Source organism: Harmonia axyridis, chromosome 7 (assembly GCF_914767665.1).
Source record: "Harmonia axyridis chromosome 7, icHarAxyr1.1, whole genome shotgun sequence".
NCBI lineage: Eukaryota > Metazoa > Arthropoda > Insecta > Coleoptera > Coccinellidae > Harmonia > Harmonia axyridis.
The window spans coordinates 6047067-6063333 of NC_059507.1; the positions used below are offsets into that span (position 1 = coordinate 6047067).

At 36.8% G+C, this 16267-nt stretch overlaps 1 protein-coding gene across 1 annotated transcript; it reads right to left on the bottom strand.

The window, feature by feature from the left end:
* Positions 1 to 615: 615 nt before the first annotated feature.
* On the bottom strand, positions 616 to 3845 carry LOC123684072. The gene is made up of 6 exons (XM_045623180.1): positions 3614 to 3845; positions 3279 to 3550; positions 2229 to 2367; positions 1981 to 2169; positions 1373 to 1587; positions 616 to 928 (listed from the first exon to the last, which is right to left on the bottom strand). Exons 1-6 carry the CDS (start codon positions 3731 to 3733, stop codon positions 673 to 675), a joined length of 1191 nt encoding a protein of 396 aa, XP_045479136.1. The 5' UTR covers positions 3734 to 3845; the 3' UTR covers positions 616 to 672.
* Between the last annotated feature and the right edge of the window lie 12422 nt (positions 3846 to 16267).

A 16267-nucleotide genomic window follows, 5' to 3' on the forward strand; every position in this document is an offset into this window, starting at 1 on the left:
AATGATCTCTCCAATATTTCCGCATTGTTCTTGTCGACCGCATGGTATATTGGTATATTGGTATTTTCCAAGCCCACAGAAGGGCTCAGGACTAACAGGTGTCATCCTTGATGCTCTTTTTGCAAGTTCATCGGCTTTTTCATTTCCATCTGAACCACAATGCCAAATACCCATAGTAGAGTTACTATATTGTCTCTGGCCAGTTGCTTCATGGTATTACGGCACTCCTATGTCAGTAGAGACCCCTGGTATATGGTTCTGGAGTTTTATTTAACTATGAGACGTGTTCTTCAATTATAGTTCTTCTATTGATTTTTAAGTTATAGCCTCGCCAATCCATGAAACTGTACGGTTTTAGCATAAATAGAGCAATTTTAACATAATCCATTCACAGTTAGAATACAAAATCCTCATAGAAATTAAAATTATTCTTTATCGTTCCTCGTAAAACGTGTCATCTCGAAGATAATCAAGATTGAATGATGCGTTGACTGAGCTAAGGCAATGTTGCCACACTTTTGTTTTTTGTTTGATCGAAGTCTTAGATAATTAACATTGTAGGATATAACAATCCAAAAACAGATATCATTCCCAGAAATAAAAAATCGAAAAAAATAATATTGGTATCATATATTCTTATGGGCCACAACTATATTTTAATCTTTTCGATATTCAGTCGCCTCTAGTATCCATGGTACTAGCCATAGCCACATCCATCTTGGAAACCAGGTCTGGTCGTGAGAAGCCCTTTATCATCAGATCACTGGCACCAGCTGCTATATCTTCAACGTCAACGGCATCTTCCTCGTCGAAGGATGGTCTCTGAGCTTGCAAAACCAAAAGATCCAACATATTGTTTTCGACCAGAAACTGCGGTGGTTTTATCTCTGGGTGATTGACTAGCCATTCGCAATATGCTCTCGTTGATCTGAAAAAACAAAAATAATACTGCTCGAGATGGTTGTTGCAATGAAGATAAGTTCTGAAGAAATGTCAAACAAACAACTTGAAATAATTCACAAAAGTGAAGGCAACACTGACATGAAGTCAGATTTTGGACACTCATTCATTCATGCATCAATAGAGCCCTTGTATACAACCTATAGATATATTCTGTGGTCTCCAAGGACGAAATTGGCGCCTTAATGAACTAGCGAGCAAAAGTTTATGACTTTAAGTCAGTGCTTTCTTAATTTTTTTAGTACCTAACTAAAATTTTCATTGAATGAGGAGCTGATAATCATCATTGAAAGAGGGTTTTGTAAAATTTGAGGAACTGCCTCTCTTGTTTTTTGAAAATGAAGATGAATAGCAGTGTCACTCTGCGGTAAAAACGATCAACAATTTCAAAAATAAAAAGAAATCTACGAACCTCAAATGGGTGATGCCTTCCCAAACAGTTTGCATCGTTTTCAACTTCATCGGAACATTCTTACATTCTAGCCATTTTTTAGCGATATCTTCCTTGTTAGGGACACGTTGCATGTATGACGGTAGAGATCTGCCAAACGCTATCCTTTTAGGTTCCATTTTGCTCGCCTCGATATCCCTATGGATCTGTCGCAGAAGACTGGCCCGCTTCGCCATCTGAAATACAGAGGGCGGGAGTAACATATTTAACTTGTCTTTTCTGTTTTATTAGTTTCGATATTGAGATAGTCTATTTGAAATGAGAGATTATCTGAAACTATGTGAGCTATTTTCATGGATTCTGATTCAAAAGTTGCGTGTTTTATCATATTTATGCTTTGAAAACTAAAGAAGTAATTTAAGAATCAATTTACTCGTTTTCATACATTATATGCCCAATGCAGATGGCGACACCTATATATGTATTGTTAAATAAATAATAATAAACTGCTAATTTCCACAAAATTATTATTATTATTATTATTTATTTAAAATGAATTTCCATCAAGTGTAGACCGAATCAATCAAATATATGTATTGTTGTTAGTTTTATGTAAACTTTGAACTCACCCCTGGTACATTCCTTTTCTTTGCCACCAAATCTGTAACTGTTGGCATCTCTTTCAAGCGAACACATAATGATTTTGCCGCATGAGTGTTAAATCCAATTTCAAACATACTTATTATTGTTTGAACTGATAAGTTAGAGGTGGCTTCACCACCCATTTGCTGAAGCCATTTTACAAATTCCTCGGCAATCTGAAAACAAAATCAGGAGGTTTCATGATTAGACTGATTGAAGTGAATACTCAACTTACTCTTTCCGTAATTGCATCCGCTTTTTGCACTAGATTCATATCTGCTAGTGATAGAGGAGGCATAGGCCTCCATATTGATGCTCGATCATGCCTTGTCTGGAAAAATTTCATGTAGGGATTTTTTTTTCCAACCTGCTTCCTGCAAAAGAGACGCAACCATCAATTGAACCAGCATATAATTTTTGAAATGTTTTAATTCTATTAATACAGGGTGTTTCAGATTAAATTAAACCGATCAAATTGCATTCTTGAGTTCTATGTCCTCATTCGCCATTTTTAGGCTCATATTGAACGAATTGTCGCCCACTATGTTCAATCATAGTATAAGGAAAGGATAGTAAGCCAACCGCCGTATGACGGCAAGGAAATAGTCACTAGGGGTCGCTACTGTAGTTGGATTTGGAGAAGTATTTCGATAATAGATGCCACTGAATCATGAGCTATAGATGGCGCAAAAATAATACGATAATTCATTCAGTGGCGTGGTCGAAAAGGGGTCGCATGACATTGCAAACAATTTTAATGTTATTATTAATACACGCCACTGGCGGAAATGCTTATTACAGAGCAGAAAAAATATCAAAATATAGAAATCTTCTTTCAAATATTTTAGTTCTTCAAAATAACACCAATTTTTTCAGAGGGCTCCACTTTACGGACCAATTTTTGACAGTAAAATTCGAGTTAAACGTGAGTACAACTAGATGGCGCTCAACATAAACAAAATCGAAAAAAGCACTACACTGGCTTACTATCCTTTCCTTATACTATAGTTCAATTAAGTCACTATAAGTTCATTAGAATTATAGCGCCAAATGCGGAAGGAAAGAGAACTATGGCTTTTCCCATTATTTTCGCCTATAACATATTGTGATCAGTGAAAACACTAGTATTTTTAGACATCTTAATCATGAAGAAATAATTTCTATGTTCACTTTCTGGTCATGTTGCATATTGTCAAAGTATCGAAATTTTTTGAAAAATATAAAATCCAAATGTCAAAAGAAAAACACTAGCTATACAATTAAATAGAGATATAAAGTTGCATACAATGGTACTTGGTTTTCCATGCTAGATGTAGTTCTGGAAATTGACACAGAAATATTGTCCAGGCTAATTTTTGCTTTGGATTCTCTAGGTGCATATCGGTCAGCAGGCGCTATAGGTGGAAATGTAAGAGGGCCTTCACATGGGAATTTCAAGGCAGCTAATCCTTTCAATTTTTCTTTACTCTTCTGATCTAAATCAATTAGATCAACGATACGTCTCAGAAGGTGATTAGGAAAAATAGCTTCAAGTACTTCCAATCTTTTTTCAGGAGCCTGAAAACCAACAGTGAAAACAGTGATTCAAATAACAAAGAAATTGACTTTATGATACTTTACAATTGATGACTCCTCCTCCAATTTCTTGAACAATTTATTCCACCAGACTTTGGATTGGAAACTTGGTTTCTCCTCATCGCAGTGACTGATGATACGATCACACTTGTCTCTGTTCAACATATTGCACGAAAAATTAAATCTCGTAAGAAAGAATATTTGTTTAGGTATCTGTTTGGAAACTCACTGTATGTCATTGCGAATATGAAATTTGGATTGATTGGAATCGTTGTCATAGTGAATAGAATGTTACATCGATTACTTCATGGCGGTTGGCATAGAAGAGAAGATTCAACTCATATTTTCAGTGTTCAGTTCAGACCAGTGATTTCTGACAATGTCTTGAAGTATACCTCCATTCTAAAACAACAAGCGAAAGTTCATGAGAAAATTATACGAATAGCTACGAATTTGAATAAAAAAGCTCCTGATTTCACAAAACGGAGTTTCACTGATTTTTTCATATCCTTTTAATTGTTGACATTAAAAGAGACCTGGATAACCCTGATTTTTTTTCAGCATACACCTTAGGACTGAAAATGAGCAGGCTAACGATCGGATTTTATGAGAGAAGCACACAGACTGTGGTACATTTCATTTTGAGGACAAACAAAGTGTTAGCGTCTGCAACGATGTGGGGCTTCTTCTACAATGTCAGAGCAAATGCACAAATTATATTCAGATCACGAATTCATAGCGTCGCGTTACTCCTTGCTCAAGCCTGTAACAATTTAAATTTGGGTTTTTATATTTTCAATTATTTGTAGACCGTAGAGCACCCTGTGAACAGAAGTGCATAGTGGGAATATTTTAAGGGAATTTTTTCAACTGGGGCTCTTGTTGAATGACAAAAACTGTATTAAAAAAAAATTCGTTATCCAGTGATGGTATCTCGAAAACTATCGGAGATCTAAAAAAACACATGGCACATTTAGTGGCTCTTTTTTTGACACTGATTTAACTCCGCAAACAGAATGGAATTCTATAACTAAAGGGTTATTTTCTGATTTTTTCATTTAATAATTACATCATTCTACAGCCGACGCCAATTACAGAATAGGAGAACAAATATGCAAGGAATAAAACTTTAGTTATTGCAATTGTAAATGTTGATTTGTCTATCTATTTCACAGAAGAGGAAGAGAGAATATTCAAGACAACCTGTTGAAATTAGTTATAATTTATAACATTTAAAGAAATCAGAATAGTTGCTTGCTTTTGTGAATATGGACTTCACAATCGATATACAGGGTGTAACCTGAGTGGTTGGTCATAGCGTAGTGATGAATGGAGGTCATCCAGGCCTTTCAGAAAAGTAGCTTTGAGTGTATCCTAAAGCTGTTAGTTCTAGAGATACAGGGTGATTTTGTTCTACAAGATATGGCAGAATGAACAAAGTTGCCACAGAATTAGAGAAAACAATGTATAATTCTCGTTTCATTCTGAAAATCGTCCATTCAAAAACTAGCCACTTCGTGGCTCGTTTTTGAATTTTTATCTCGTTGAAGAATATCGATGGCTTCTGAACTTGTATTTCAAGGTATGTATATGAAGTATTCTCTGCTTTTTTCATTCAAGCATTATTTATGTTCCAAGTCAGACTACCATGTTTTCCAAAAAACATCTGCAACAGAGATACAATATCCACCGATTTCATTTTCTGTTCCTGAATTCTAGAGATCCTTGCCAGTGAAATATGTTAACATGTATTCGAAACATAAAAATGAAATATGATTGCCCTTTTAAGATGGCATCGGACGAGGTATTCAATTTCTCAAGAAGCGAGATATCTTGAATTTGGATCCTCAAAACGGAAGGCGCCAGTAATGGCCGCCGATTTATCTAGCCAGAATTTCATATCATCTTCTCATTGCTCTCTAGACGTAACGTTAGAGCACGTGGATGAAATGTTGAACGTGACGTGGATGGGGATCTTTAGGAAGTCCGATCGTTTTAGATCAAGTGCGCAAATTTCGCACGAGGGTGTATTTTTTTTTCTTTTTCTACGGAATGTCTCAACTCTTTGGTATCCAATATATGGAAATTCAATAATTTTGAGAGGTAGTTCCCCGAACAGATATAATAATAATAATAATAAAATTCATTTAGATCGTTCTATTATAAGATCTACTTTTGTTATTTGAAAATATATGGAAAAAAAGGATTTCGTAGGCTGATAAAATATTGCTTTTTGAAGGGAAAAATACAGTTGAAGCTAAATCTTGGCTTGATGAAGAGTTTCCGGGGTCTGCACCTGAAAAATCAACCATCATTGATTGTTTTGCTAAGTTTAAACGTGGTGAAATGAGCACCGAAGACGGTGAACGCAGTAGACAACGAAAAGAGGATGTCACCGACGAAAAAATCAAAAAAGTTCACAAAATAATTTTGTATGACCGTAAAGTGAAGTTGATAGAGATAGCAGACATTGTGAAGATATCATCTGAACGTGTACATCATATCGTTCACGAATATTTGTACATGAGAAAGCTGTGTGCAAAATGGGTGCCGCGCGAGCTTACAATCGATCAAAAGCAACAACTTGTTAATGATTCTGAACAGTGTTTGAAGCTGTTTAAGTACAATAAACCTGAATTTTGGCGTCGATATGTGACAATGGATGAAACATGGCTCCATAATTTCACTCCGGAGTCCAATCGACAGTCAGCTGAGTGGACTGCACACGATGAACCGAATCCAAAGCGAGGAAAAACTCAACAGTCAGCTGACAAGGTTATGGCATCAGTATTCTATGATGCGCAAGGTATAATGTTCATTGATAACCTTCAAAAGGGCCAGACCATCAACAGCGATCATTATATAGCGTTATTAGGTCGTTTAAAGGATTAAATCGTTAAAAAACGGCCTCATTTGAAGAAAAAAAAGGTGCTGTTTCATCAAGACAATGCGCCGTGTCACAAATCAATGAAAACAATGGCAAAATTGCATGAATTGGGCTTCGAATGGCTTCTGCATCCACCGTATTTGCCAGATCTGGCTCTCAGCAGCTTTTTCCTGTTCTCATACCTCAAAAGAATGCTCGCTGGAAGGAAATTTAGCGCCAATGAAGAAGTAATCGCCGAAACTGAGGCCTTTTTTGAAGCGAAAGACAAATCGTACTAAAAAAATAGTATCGAAAAGTTGGAAGATCGCTATAATCGCTGTATCGCCCTTATGGCAAAAAAAATGTGTTTTACTATGGTAGAACGGGGACTTTTCAATTGACCTATTATCTCGAAAACTAGTCATAGGAAAGAGTACGACCCATAGACTTTCTTGTTCAAAATATGAAAAATTAAGTGACAATTTTTCCATTAGGCTGCTTTCTAGTGCTTCACGGTTTTTTTGCAGTATTACTTTTCAACTAAAGATATCGAGAAATTCCCACAAAAAAGTTTCACTCTTCAGCCAATCTTCGAAATTCTCCGAAAATTTAATATCTACCTACCGAATATGCATAAGGCACCCACAATTTTTTTTCCCGCTTAAAAACCGAAACTCCAGCGTGTGGGGGCAGGGCTGTTGTTGTGAAAAATCGAGCGGTAATTTCTGATTAAATTAAATCATGTCGGGGAAAAGTAATAAAATTAGGGAAGTTTGTACCTGTAAGTTTGCGCTCGCCACTGGGGATTAATTTCGTAAAGTAGTTACCTTCTCGAAATTAATGTTGAAGAAGTTCTTTTGTAAATTTGCAACTTGATAAATGCGGCTCTCCACGGGATTTCTGCCAGTTCTATTCTCATTTTCTTTTCCTCCGATCTTTGACGTTTCGGGTTTGTGATGAATTGAACCTCAATCGCGATTTGAGTGAATGCATCTTAGTGATATTTCTTTCCGTACGAATGGCAACACAGAAATTTTCTAGTTGATTTCAGAAAATTCTCAAGTTTTTGTATACAGGATGGCTCACATATTAAAGTTCAGACGGAAATTTGCGGAAAAATAAGTTTTTCCGGAAAATGTTGAGATTTAATTTATACAGGGTGACTCACCGGGATGGCCTATTAGACGTTTATGAAAAACTAATCATAATTTTGAGATGAAAAGTTGGATATTGGGGTTTGAGACAATGATTTTTATCCCTGAAATATTTTCGATGACTTCTTCCAGCATTTGTGGCCGTATATCGGCAATAACACGGCGAATGTTGTCTTCCAAATGGTCGAGGGTTTGTGGCCTATCCGCATAGACCAATGACTTTACATAGCCCCACAGAAAGTAGTCTAGCGGTGTTAAATCACAAGATCTTGGGGGCCAATTCACAGGTCCAAAACGTGAAATTAGGCGGTCACCAAACGTGTCTTTTAATAAATCGATTGTGGCACGAGCTGTGTGATATGTTGCGCCGTCTTGTTGGAACCACAGGTCCTGGACATCATGGTTGTTCAATTCAGGAATGAAAAAGTTAGTAATCATGGCTCTATACCGATCACCATTGACTGTAACGTTCTGGTCATCATCGTTTTTGAAGAAGTACGGACCAATGATTCCACCAGCTCATAAAGCGCACCAAACAGTCAGTTTTTCTGGATTCTGGATGGGTGATTCGACATACACTTGAGGATTAGCTTCACTCCAAATGCGGCAGTTTTGTTTGTTGACGTAGCCATTCAACCAGAAGTGCGCTTCATCGTTAAACAAAATAAAATGGACGTAGTGCGCGATATGTATTCCGCACAGAACCATTATTTTCGAAATAAAATTGCACTATTTGCAAGCGTTGTTCAGACGTGAGTCTATTTATGATGAATTGCCAAACCAAACTGAGAATAAAACACTTGACAGCTGTTGAATCGGTCGCCATCTTGAACAGCAATGCCAACTTAAAGTTATATATCTCGAAAAAAAAACACCCGTTATTTATTCGAGTGATTCCCGATTAAATCCACTATGGGTCATAAGAAGTGAGTTCTTTGTGGAGAAACTCGCGAATTGATTGAAATATTATATCACTGATATGTTTTTATTTCCGCGCGATTTATGTCAAATTTGATAGTTCATGTTGGGGACCTATTTGCTTACTGAAAATGACATATGCTCCCTCTATCTATGATACTCTGAGAAAGAAACTGAAATTCGATGTTTCGATAACCAAATTTGACTTTTCATGAATTGTGATTCATACTCTTCACCAACCCTCAAATTTATGCTCAATTGATGAAAACTATCTATTCCTATTTAGTCCCATTGAGAGGAATCATTATTTCAACCCCTTCATCTTAATTTGACAGTCAAACTTAACACGCAGATAATTACAGTGAATCGTCTGCGTTCTGAGCAATAATTATATGGGTTGAAGTCAAGATACCAAAAGTCATGAACCGTACGTGCTCAGAAGAGATTTGAACAATACAAAACTTTGGGGAACTCAGCTTCAGAATCCAACGAAGGTGATCTACATATTTGTTGCAATACATCTGAGCATTTTGTGAGTGGTCCATACACGCTCAGTTGAACTGTGCAGTTTTCCAAGGCACAGCAAATATTATTTCCAGTTACCTATCCAAGAAGAAATCAGATCCGTCTCGAAGGACCAAGAATGTGTTGTTGAATCATCAGACTGTTGTGAAGCTTTTAAGTAGGAGAGACAAGATAGAAAACATTATTAAAAATTCAAAGGTATATACTAATTGGAATATGATGACAAAACAAAAAATAGAGAGATGAGGCTGCAAGGTTGAATTTTTCAACGTCAGGCAAAATGTATGCGGCTGGGAGGCGACTAATTTGATGGAATTAGACGTGACCTACATATTTCGTCACATGAATTCAATATACATACATTCGTTTGAATGCATGGGATAATACAGAGCTTCGATGAAATGTTCTATCCCGAACAGATATGTTTCCTATTGTGTGTATCATGTTTTCACTCTACAACATCTGAATTAGCACAAAATATGTGTGTTAACTTCAATTTGCTTGAACACCATCCTTTGAATTTCTCGACTGAAATTTTCAAATATTGGGACGCATTCCCAAGTCACACTTTTACTTCTAATTTAACAATATACTTATTATTAAAACTGTTACGCAAAAAAATCTTGAATGGTGAAGAAAAAATATGGAAATTTGATTTTTTAACAATTTTGAAGAATTCCGAGATCCATGAGCGTTAATATTTTCCTAGATGCATGATATAACATTTCGAACAACCTTTTTTTTCATGAATTTTTTCATGGAAATATTATACAAAACGTCTTCTCAAAGGCTGAAAACGCGGCTTTTGAAAAACTGAAAATAAAGACGTGAAAATGCATTTTGAATTCTTTTATGTGGTAAAAAGGGAGTTTTGAGATTGCTTCACTCATCCTGAAAAGTTGTCGGATACCAAAAACTTTGAGGATATGGAAAGTCACGAAGATGCCGCGTTGTATGAACTCCTCTTAGAATTATTATATTTGTAATTATCCCAGCAATACATGCTTTCATCTTATAATCATATTTTCGAATGAGAATGTGAATATTCCAAAACATGAACTGAGAAAAGTTCAGGTGGATTGTACAAATATTTTTCTTGACCTATGCCTAAAATTCATTATTGAAAATAAAAATCCAAAAGAAATCTGGAATGGCCTTTGAACCTCGATGGAATAGAATAGAAGCTGAAGAAAAACTCGCCAGTATTACAGGCAATAAATTTCAGGGCGAAAAATAAGTTCAGATCAAACGAAACTACGGCAATATACGGCAAAGATATAATCCTTGGCGAACTGAGAGAATAAACATGGTTCTGCTCCCTCTGCCGGAAACAAAATTCGATTCTTCATTTTCAGATTCAGTGAACTCGAGAGGAGACTTGTTCGTAATTCTTATTACAACGATACATCTTTCAATACGCGGGTTACAAGAAACATCCGCCCGAGTCAATATCACGGAAATATCTGAGATATATATTTTTTTCAGGAAGAAGAAAACGATCTACCTACGCTATCTATGGCAGAGAATACAATCGGACCGCTACCTCAGTATAGTTCTATGTCACGGTTGGCTGATTCTTTGGATCTGGCAATCTCCTCGGTGGGACACATGATGATGACTGCTGCTATTACAGGACAAGATTGGAGGTGCGTCCAGGGGCGTCTCGTCAAATCAATATTGTAGAAAACGTTATGAAAATCTAAGTCTATTATTTATCTGCTTGAGAAGTTTCGATGGTTGTTGTCTATGGTTTGACAATTGAGAATGTCAAACTGTGTTGACATTTCTGTTTAGTAGGGTTTGGCAGTTCATCATGAAATGTTTAATGTCAGAACAACGATTCCAAATCGTAGAAATTTCCTTTGAAGAAATAAAGCTGTTCGTGAAGTTTATAAAGCACATTGTCAATTTTGCGGTGAACATAATCGGATTATTCTTATTATTATTTGAACTGGGTTCGTTGTGGCTCGGTAAGCCTTCCGGGAACTGTGACCATGAAGATTTTTATTCTCTACCCTACTCATTAATGGAAACCCAAGGAGGTCGTCAATGGTGTTGATAAAACTGACAACCTCCTTAGGGGACTTGGCCGTTACCTCACAGGTATCCAGGACTGGCTTCCCCATATGAATGGTTTTTAGGCCACCCAGCTCTAGAAACCAGCATACCATGTGTTCACCTGTTTCTGCTTCTGATCCACAGAGCCTGCAAATCTCATCTTCCGACTTTCCCATACGATACAAATGATGTTTGTACCGACAGTGCCCAGTCAGCAGTACCACCATCATACGAAGCTCTTCTCGTTACAGCTTCAAGAACTTTCTGGCAAAGGTAGGTGAAATCATCACGAATTTTTTGGCTAGAGTAAGTCCAACAGTGTTTGTCCAGTGGGTTATTCTTTTATTAAACTCCCATTGCTGGACCGCAGCCTTATATTGGTCTTTTCCTAGCCCACAGAAAGGGTCAGGTCCAGAAGGTGTTAACCTTGATGCAAGTTCATCGGCTTTTTCGTTTCCTTCAACACCACAGTGCCTGGGTACACATGATAGAGTTACTTTACTGCCTCTGGCCAGTTGCTTTATGGTGTTACGGCAGTCCCAGGTCAACAGAGACCTCTGGCAGTACGATTCCAAGGATCTCAGCGTGGTCTGGCTGCTTGTGGTGATGTAGACATGCGCCTCCTCGAGGTTCGTTTTGAGATACTCCTGAGCGCAAACGTAAATAGACAGTATCTCGGTCTGTAAAATAAAGGGCTCAATTCCCAGAGCTTTGGAAATCCTCAGTTTAGGTCCATATACCCCAATGCCAGTACCTCTCTCTGATTTTGATGATCGGATTAGTGAGCAAGGAATTCGTGCAAAAAGAAAGGTGCGTACCGAAGAGAATATTGCTCCGCGAAGTGTTGAGAAAGACGCTGAAATATCGATACGTCGCCGTTCTCAAATTGTTGGCCTTTTCCTTCGACTACATGAAAAATGTTTCATCCTATATTTTTGTCTCAATTTCAAATATCTAATCTTCAATATCGAATAAATGAGCAAATCTTGATAAAATCAGTCTCAATGCTCCGTTTCCTATCGATGCTGAGAGATCATTTATTTCTAAGCTTAATTTTACTGGAAATCTGTTCAAGAAATCATCTGAGGTTGAAATATTGAAATCTGAATGTTAAAGAAGATTTTAATATCAACTCACATTCTCTCTTTATGCCTCATATTTCCACTGACTACGCCTATGAATTTCCCATTCTCTCGTAGGTATAGAAAAGTTTTGAGGAATGCGGGGGTTTGTAGATTGCTTTATGCATTTATGACAATAGGAAGGTAAAAATTTTATGTTCCTTGAAATAATATTATCTGTTTCATCATTTCCAATAATTTCTTCTCACACAACTGAATGTGAAATAGTTAAATCTACATTTTTTCTTCAGTTTGATACTATGAATTTATTATTATCGACTTTGTAGACGTGAATACCTTTTCTCGTATGAAATCTCTTTCGAACTTCATCACCCTATAAAAATGTCACACTTAGGTACTATTATTTAGATTCCAGATTGAATAAGCCTCATCCAATTTAAACTAACCTCATTGCAGATAATATATTTGACTGAACGAATATATTACGTCCAATGTGGTTGGTTTAGATTGGATGAGGCTAATGGTATTGATTTCGTCCATCCTGTATACCATATTCTTTCTGTTTCAATCATTGCTCTCCTAGGTCCTACCCATATTTCAAAAATTGACAAAAGCTATGATAACTATTAATTTTTCTTCAATTTTCTAAGGGTTAGGTATGGAAAATTTTACAAAATTTTTCGGGTGAGATCGAAATTCTGTTAATCAGGTATCGTCAGTTTTGGCACTGCTCACCGATTTTGCGTGGACCTCACAGTTTTGAGGAGATTTGAACTCGAAATTAGTGAGAAAATTTAATTTTCATCGAAAAATCTTTAGATCTCCTGAATTATTCGTCACAGACCCCTCAAATAAATACGTTTTTTGAACATCGAGTTTTGATCTGAAACATAGTGAGGTTTCAAGGGCATAGCTTACGTCCAGGAGAAGTTGCAGCCTCGGAAAGTTCATCCATTTTTTTTCGAAAATGTCAGATTTTTACTTATAATTTCTTCAGCTTCAGCATAAGTGAAATGGTGTTCGGTTTGGGATTGTGTTTTTTGTCTTCTAAAGTCGTATCTTTTTGCAGTCTGTCAGCCGAACTCTTAATTTCATTTCATAATGAAAAATTTAAAAGGTTAGTATATAATACTCGTACAGAAGACAAGAACACGGGCAAGAAGGGCCTTCTGCAAGTATTAGAAATAACTATCACATTAATGAAATTAATAAACTAAACCCTGATCAAGCTTCAAGGAAAGGATGATAGAATGAATGTCTTGATCCCGATTAAATAGCCATGTGAAGACTCTCGAAAAACTTTCAGAAACAACTCCAGCAATCTTGTGACTCCTCGAAGAACCATAAAAGCTTACATCCCAAGAATCCGTGTCCTCAACTCCTCCTAACAATGTCTCTCCCACACTATAAACATCAGTCTTGAATAGACCCGTCTCGTTCCCGAAGAGGCAAACGAGTGAAAAATAAGTTCGGAAATTGGGAAGATTTATAAATGAAATTCCACGACTAATTGTCGAAGGAACACGACTCCGGCTCGCCTCGTCTACTCTTTATCCCCTGAGGATTTCCATTAAAACCGAAACGTAAATCATTGAAGACGGCAGGAATGCAATATTATTCTAGACCGTGATCACTGCGTTCTCCTTAGGTCTTCCCGTTTCCTTATTCAAATCTCATCAAATTAGGATTTACGGCAGCAATAGTGTGAGAATTTGCGTGAACTGACGTGCATCTATCATTCGATATTCAAATTCTTCGGATTTTACAACGTGGGCTTTGCACGTTTTAGCCTGTTCACGGATGAAAGGGTGCTCTCTCAGGTTCTGGAAAATTAATAATGGGGTGGATAAGGCTGCTAGATGGGAAATATGAAGACAAATATGACATTTAATGGGCTGTTATTTGTTCAAAATTATCATGGTACCACCACTGATTTTTTTTTGTCAAGAAGTGGGAATCTTCATGGACGAACTACCTTAAGAGATATTGAATAGTGTGAGACCTACCCAATAAACCTTAAACTTGCTGTTTGGAATGTACAAGTCTTAGATTATTTTATACCAGTCTGAGAGGGATTTAAATGGCTAGTACCTTTCGTGGACTTTTAGAAAGGACACAATACCTGGACAGACCTTTTGAGAGGGAATTGCGTAGAATAGTGGACCATTTACTGACGGTCATCGAAAGATTCGATTTGAAGTACAAGTTCTGGACGCCTGTATCTTAAAGAAGATTCTGTAGAAAAGAGACACTTTCACTTCATGAAGTTTTGAGACGAGACTCTCGTACCGTACGGTGTCAAAAGTCTTAGAAATATCGCTAAATATTGCACTAGTTACCTGCTTCTAGTCAGAATCGCTTTATCCATATTCCATGACTCTGAGCAGCAAATCTTTGCTGGATTGTTTGGGATGGAATCCAAATTGTACTTCTGGAATGTTGTTCTTGAGCCGATGATGCTGACCAAAAGGGAGTGGATGGTCCTTTTGGTGAATTCCAAATTGATGAGAGGAGGCTGATCAGGTGGTGGTTTTCGGGAATTTCTGGATCTTTCTTGGCTACGGGATGAGGGTTCCGTAAATATCACCGTTCGAAATTTGGTTTTTCTGGTAATTTCAAACCTCCATATTCGAACGGACTGAAACATTACATTTGAACGTACATTGAAAATTTCAAGCTTCATGCAAAATTTCATGTTTGTGCAAAATTTCAAGCCTATTACATAAACAAAACCATAGAAAAGAAGAATTCATTTTAGACATTTAACATAATAACATCTTTGCGTTCCTATTGGAAAACGAATTTATGAACAAATGGAAAACATTATTCGATATAATACTCCTTATGGGGCCTTAATATTACATGGTAATTGCAGGTATGTCATAAAAAATCCTTGACAAATCGGTTTGTAAAAAATAAAAAAAATACGCAAAAAATAAAATGATCTGGGTATGCCGTTTTATCAGAGTAAATGTATTTCTCTGACTTCTGAGCTCTGTTTTCCATTGATTTTAATTAGGTGTATGGCATATTTCTCCGTGCAAGAAGATAAATTCGAAGCGTCACGTCAAAATAATTCAATGGTTCGTTGAAGCGTTTCAGTGTTCCATTCATTTCGAACAGTAATTCGAAGGACGCAGTTTTCGGTTCAAGGACAGAGAGTCAAGCTGAAAAAAAATCTCTCAACAGAAATCGAAATTAAACTGCGCAGCAGGCCGGAACAACGTCATGATTTTCCGCCAATTTTCACAGCAAGCCTCCAGCTGCTTAATTTTCATCAATGTTTCTTAGTTGGGGAGGAAAAGCCATCCTAATAGGAAACCGTTCGTCCAGTGGGATGTGGGAGTTCGAAATCAGTTGCTATATATTTTTGTGGATATCGATTCGAATTTGAGTGCCTATCTTGGGTAAAAACTATATATTCATTTTGAAGTTTGAGAATTTTTCAAATATTAAACATACCGCGCGAAAATAACGTTTTTAACCTTTTTTCATATTGGAATTTCTTGACCACCCCTGTAAATAATCGAAAAATGGGGGAATCACTGACGTGAAGTCAGGAGGTAGTTCATTTTTGCTCCAAGTGCACCCTTGGAGACCACATAACTGTATATATTAGGCCAATTGAATTGTCCCCGGTCTGATGCACAGATGATGAGATAAATTCATATGATTTTTAGTTAGTACCAACCTTCAAACGATTCAAAATTTAACAAGAGTCCGACCATTAGTTTGTGAGATATTGCATTGTGACCTATTTTTATTATTAAAAAAAAAACAATTTCGTGTGCTGATGAAATATTGCTTTTTGAAGGGAAAAAATACAGTTGAGGCAAAATCTTGGCTTGATGAAGAGTTTCCGGGGTATGCACCAGGAAAATCAACCATCATTGATTGTTTTGCTAAGTTTAAACGTGGTGAAATGAGCACCAAAGACGGCGAACGCAGTGGACGCCCAAAAGAGGCTGTCACCGACGAAAAAATCGTGAAAAAAGTTTACAAAATAATTTTGAATGACTGTAAACTGAAGTTGATCGAGATAGCAGACATTGTGAAGATATTATCTGAACGTGTACATCTTATCATTCACGAATAT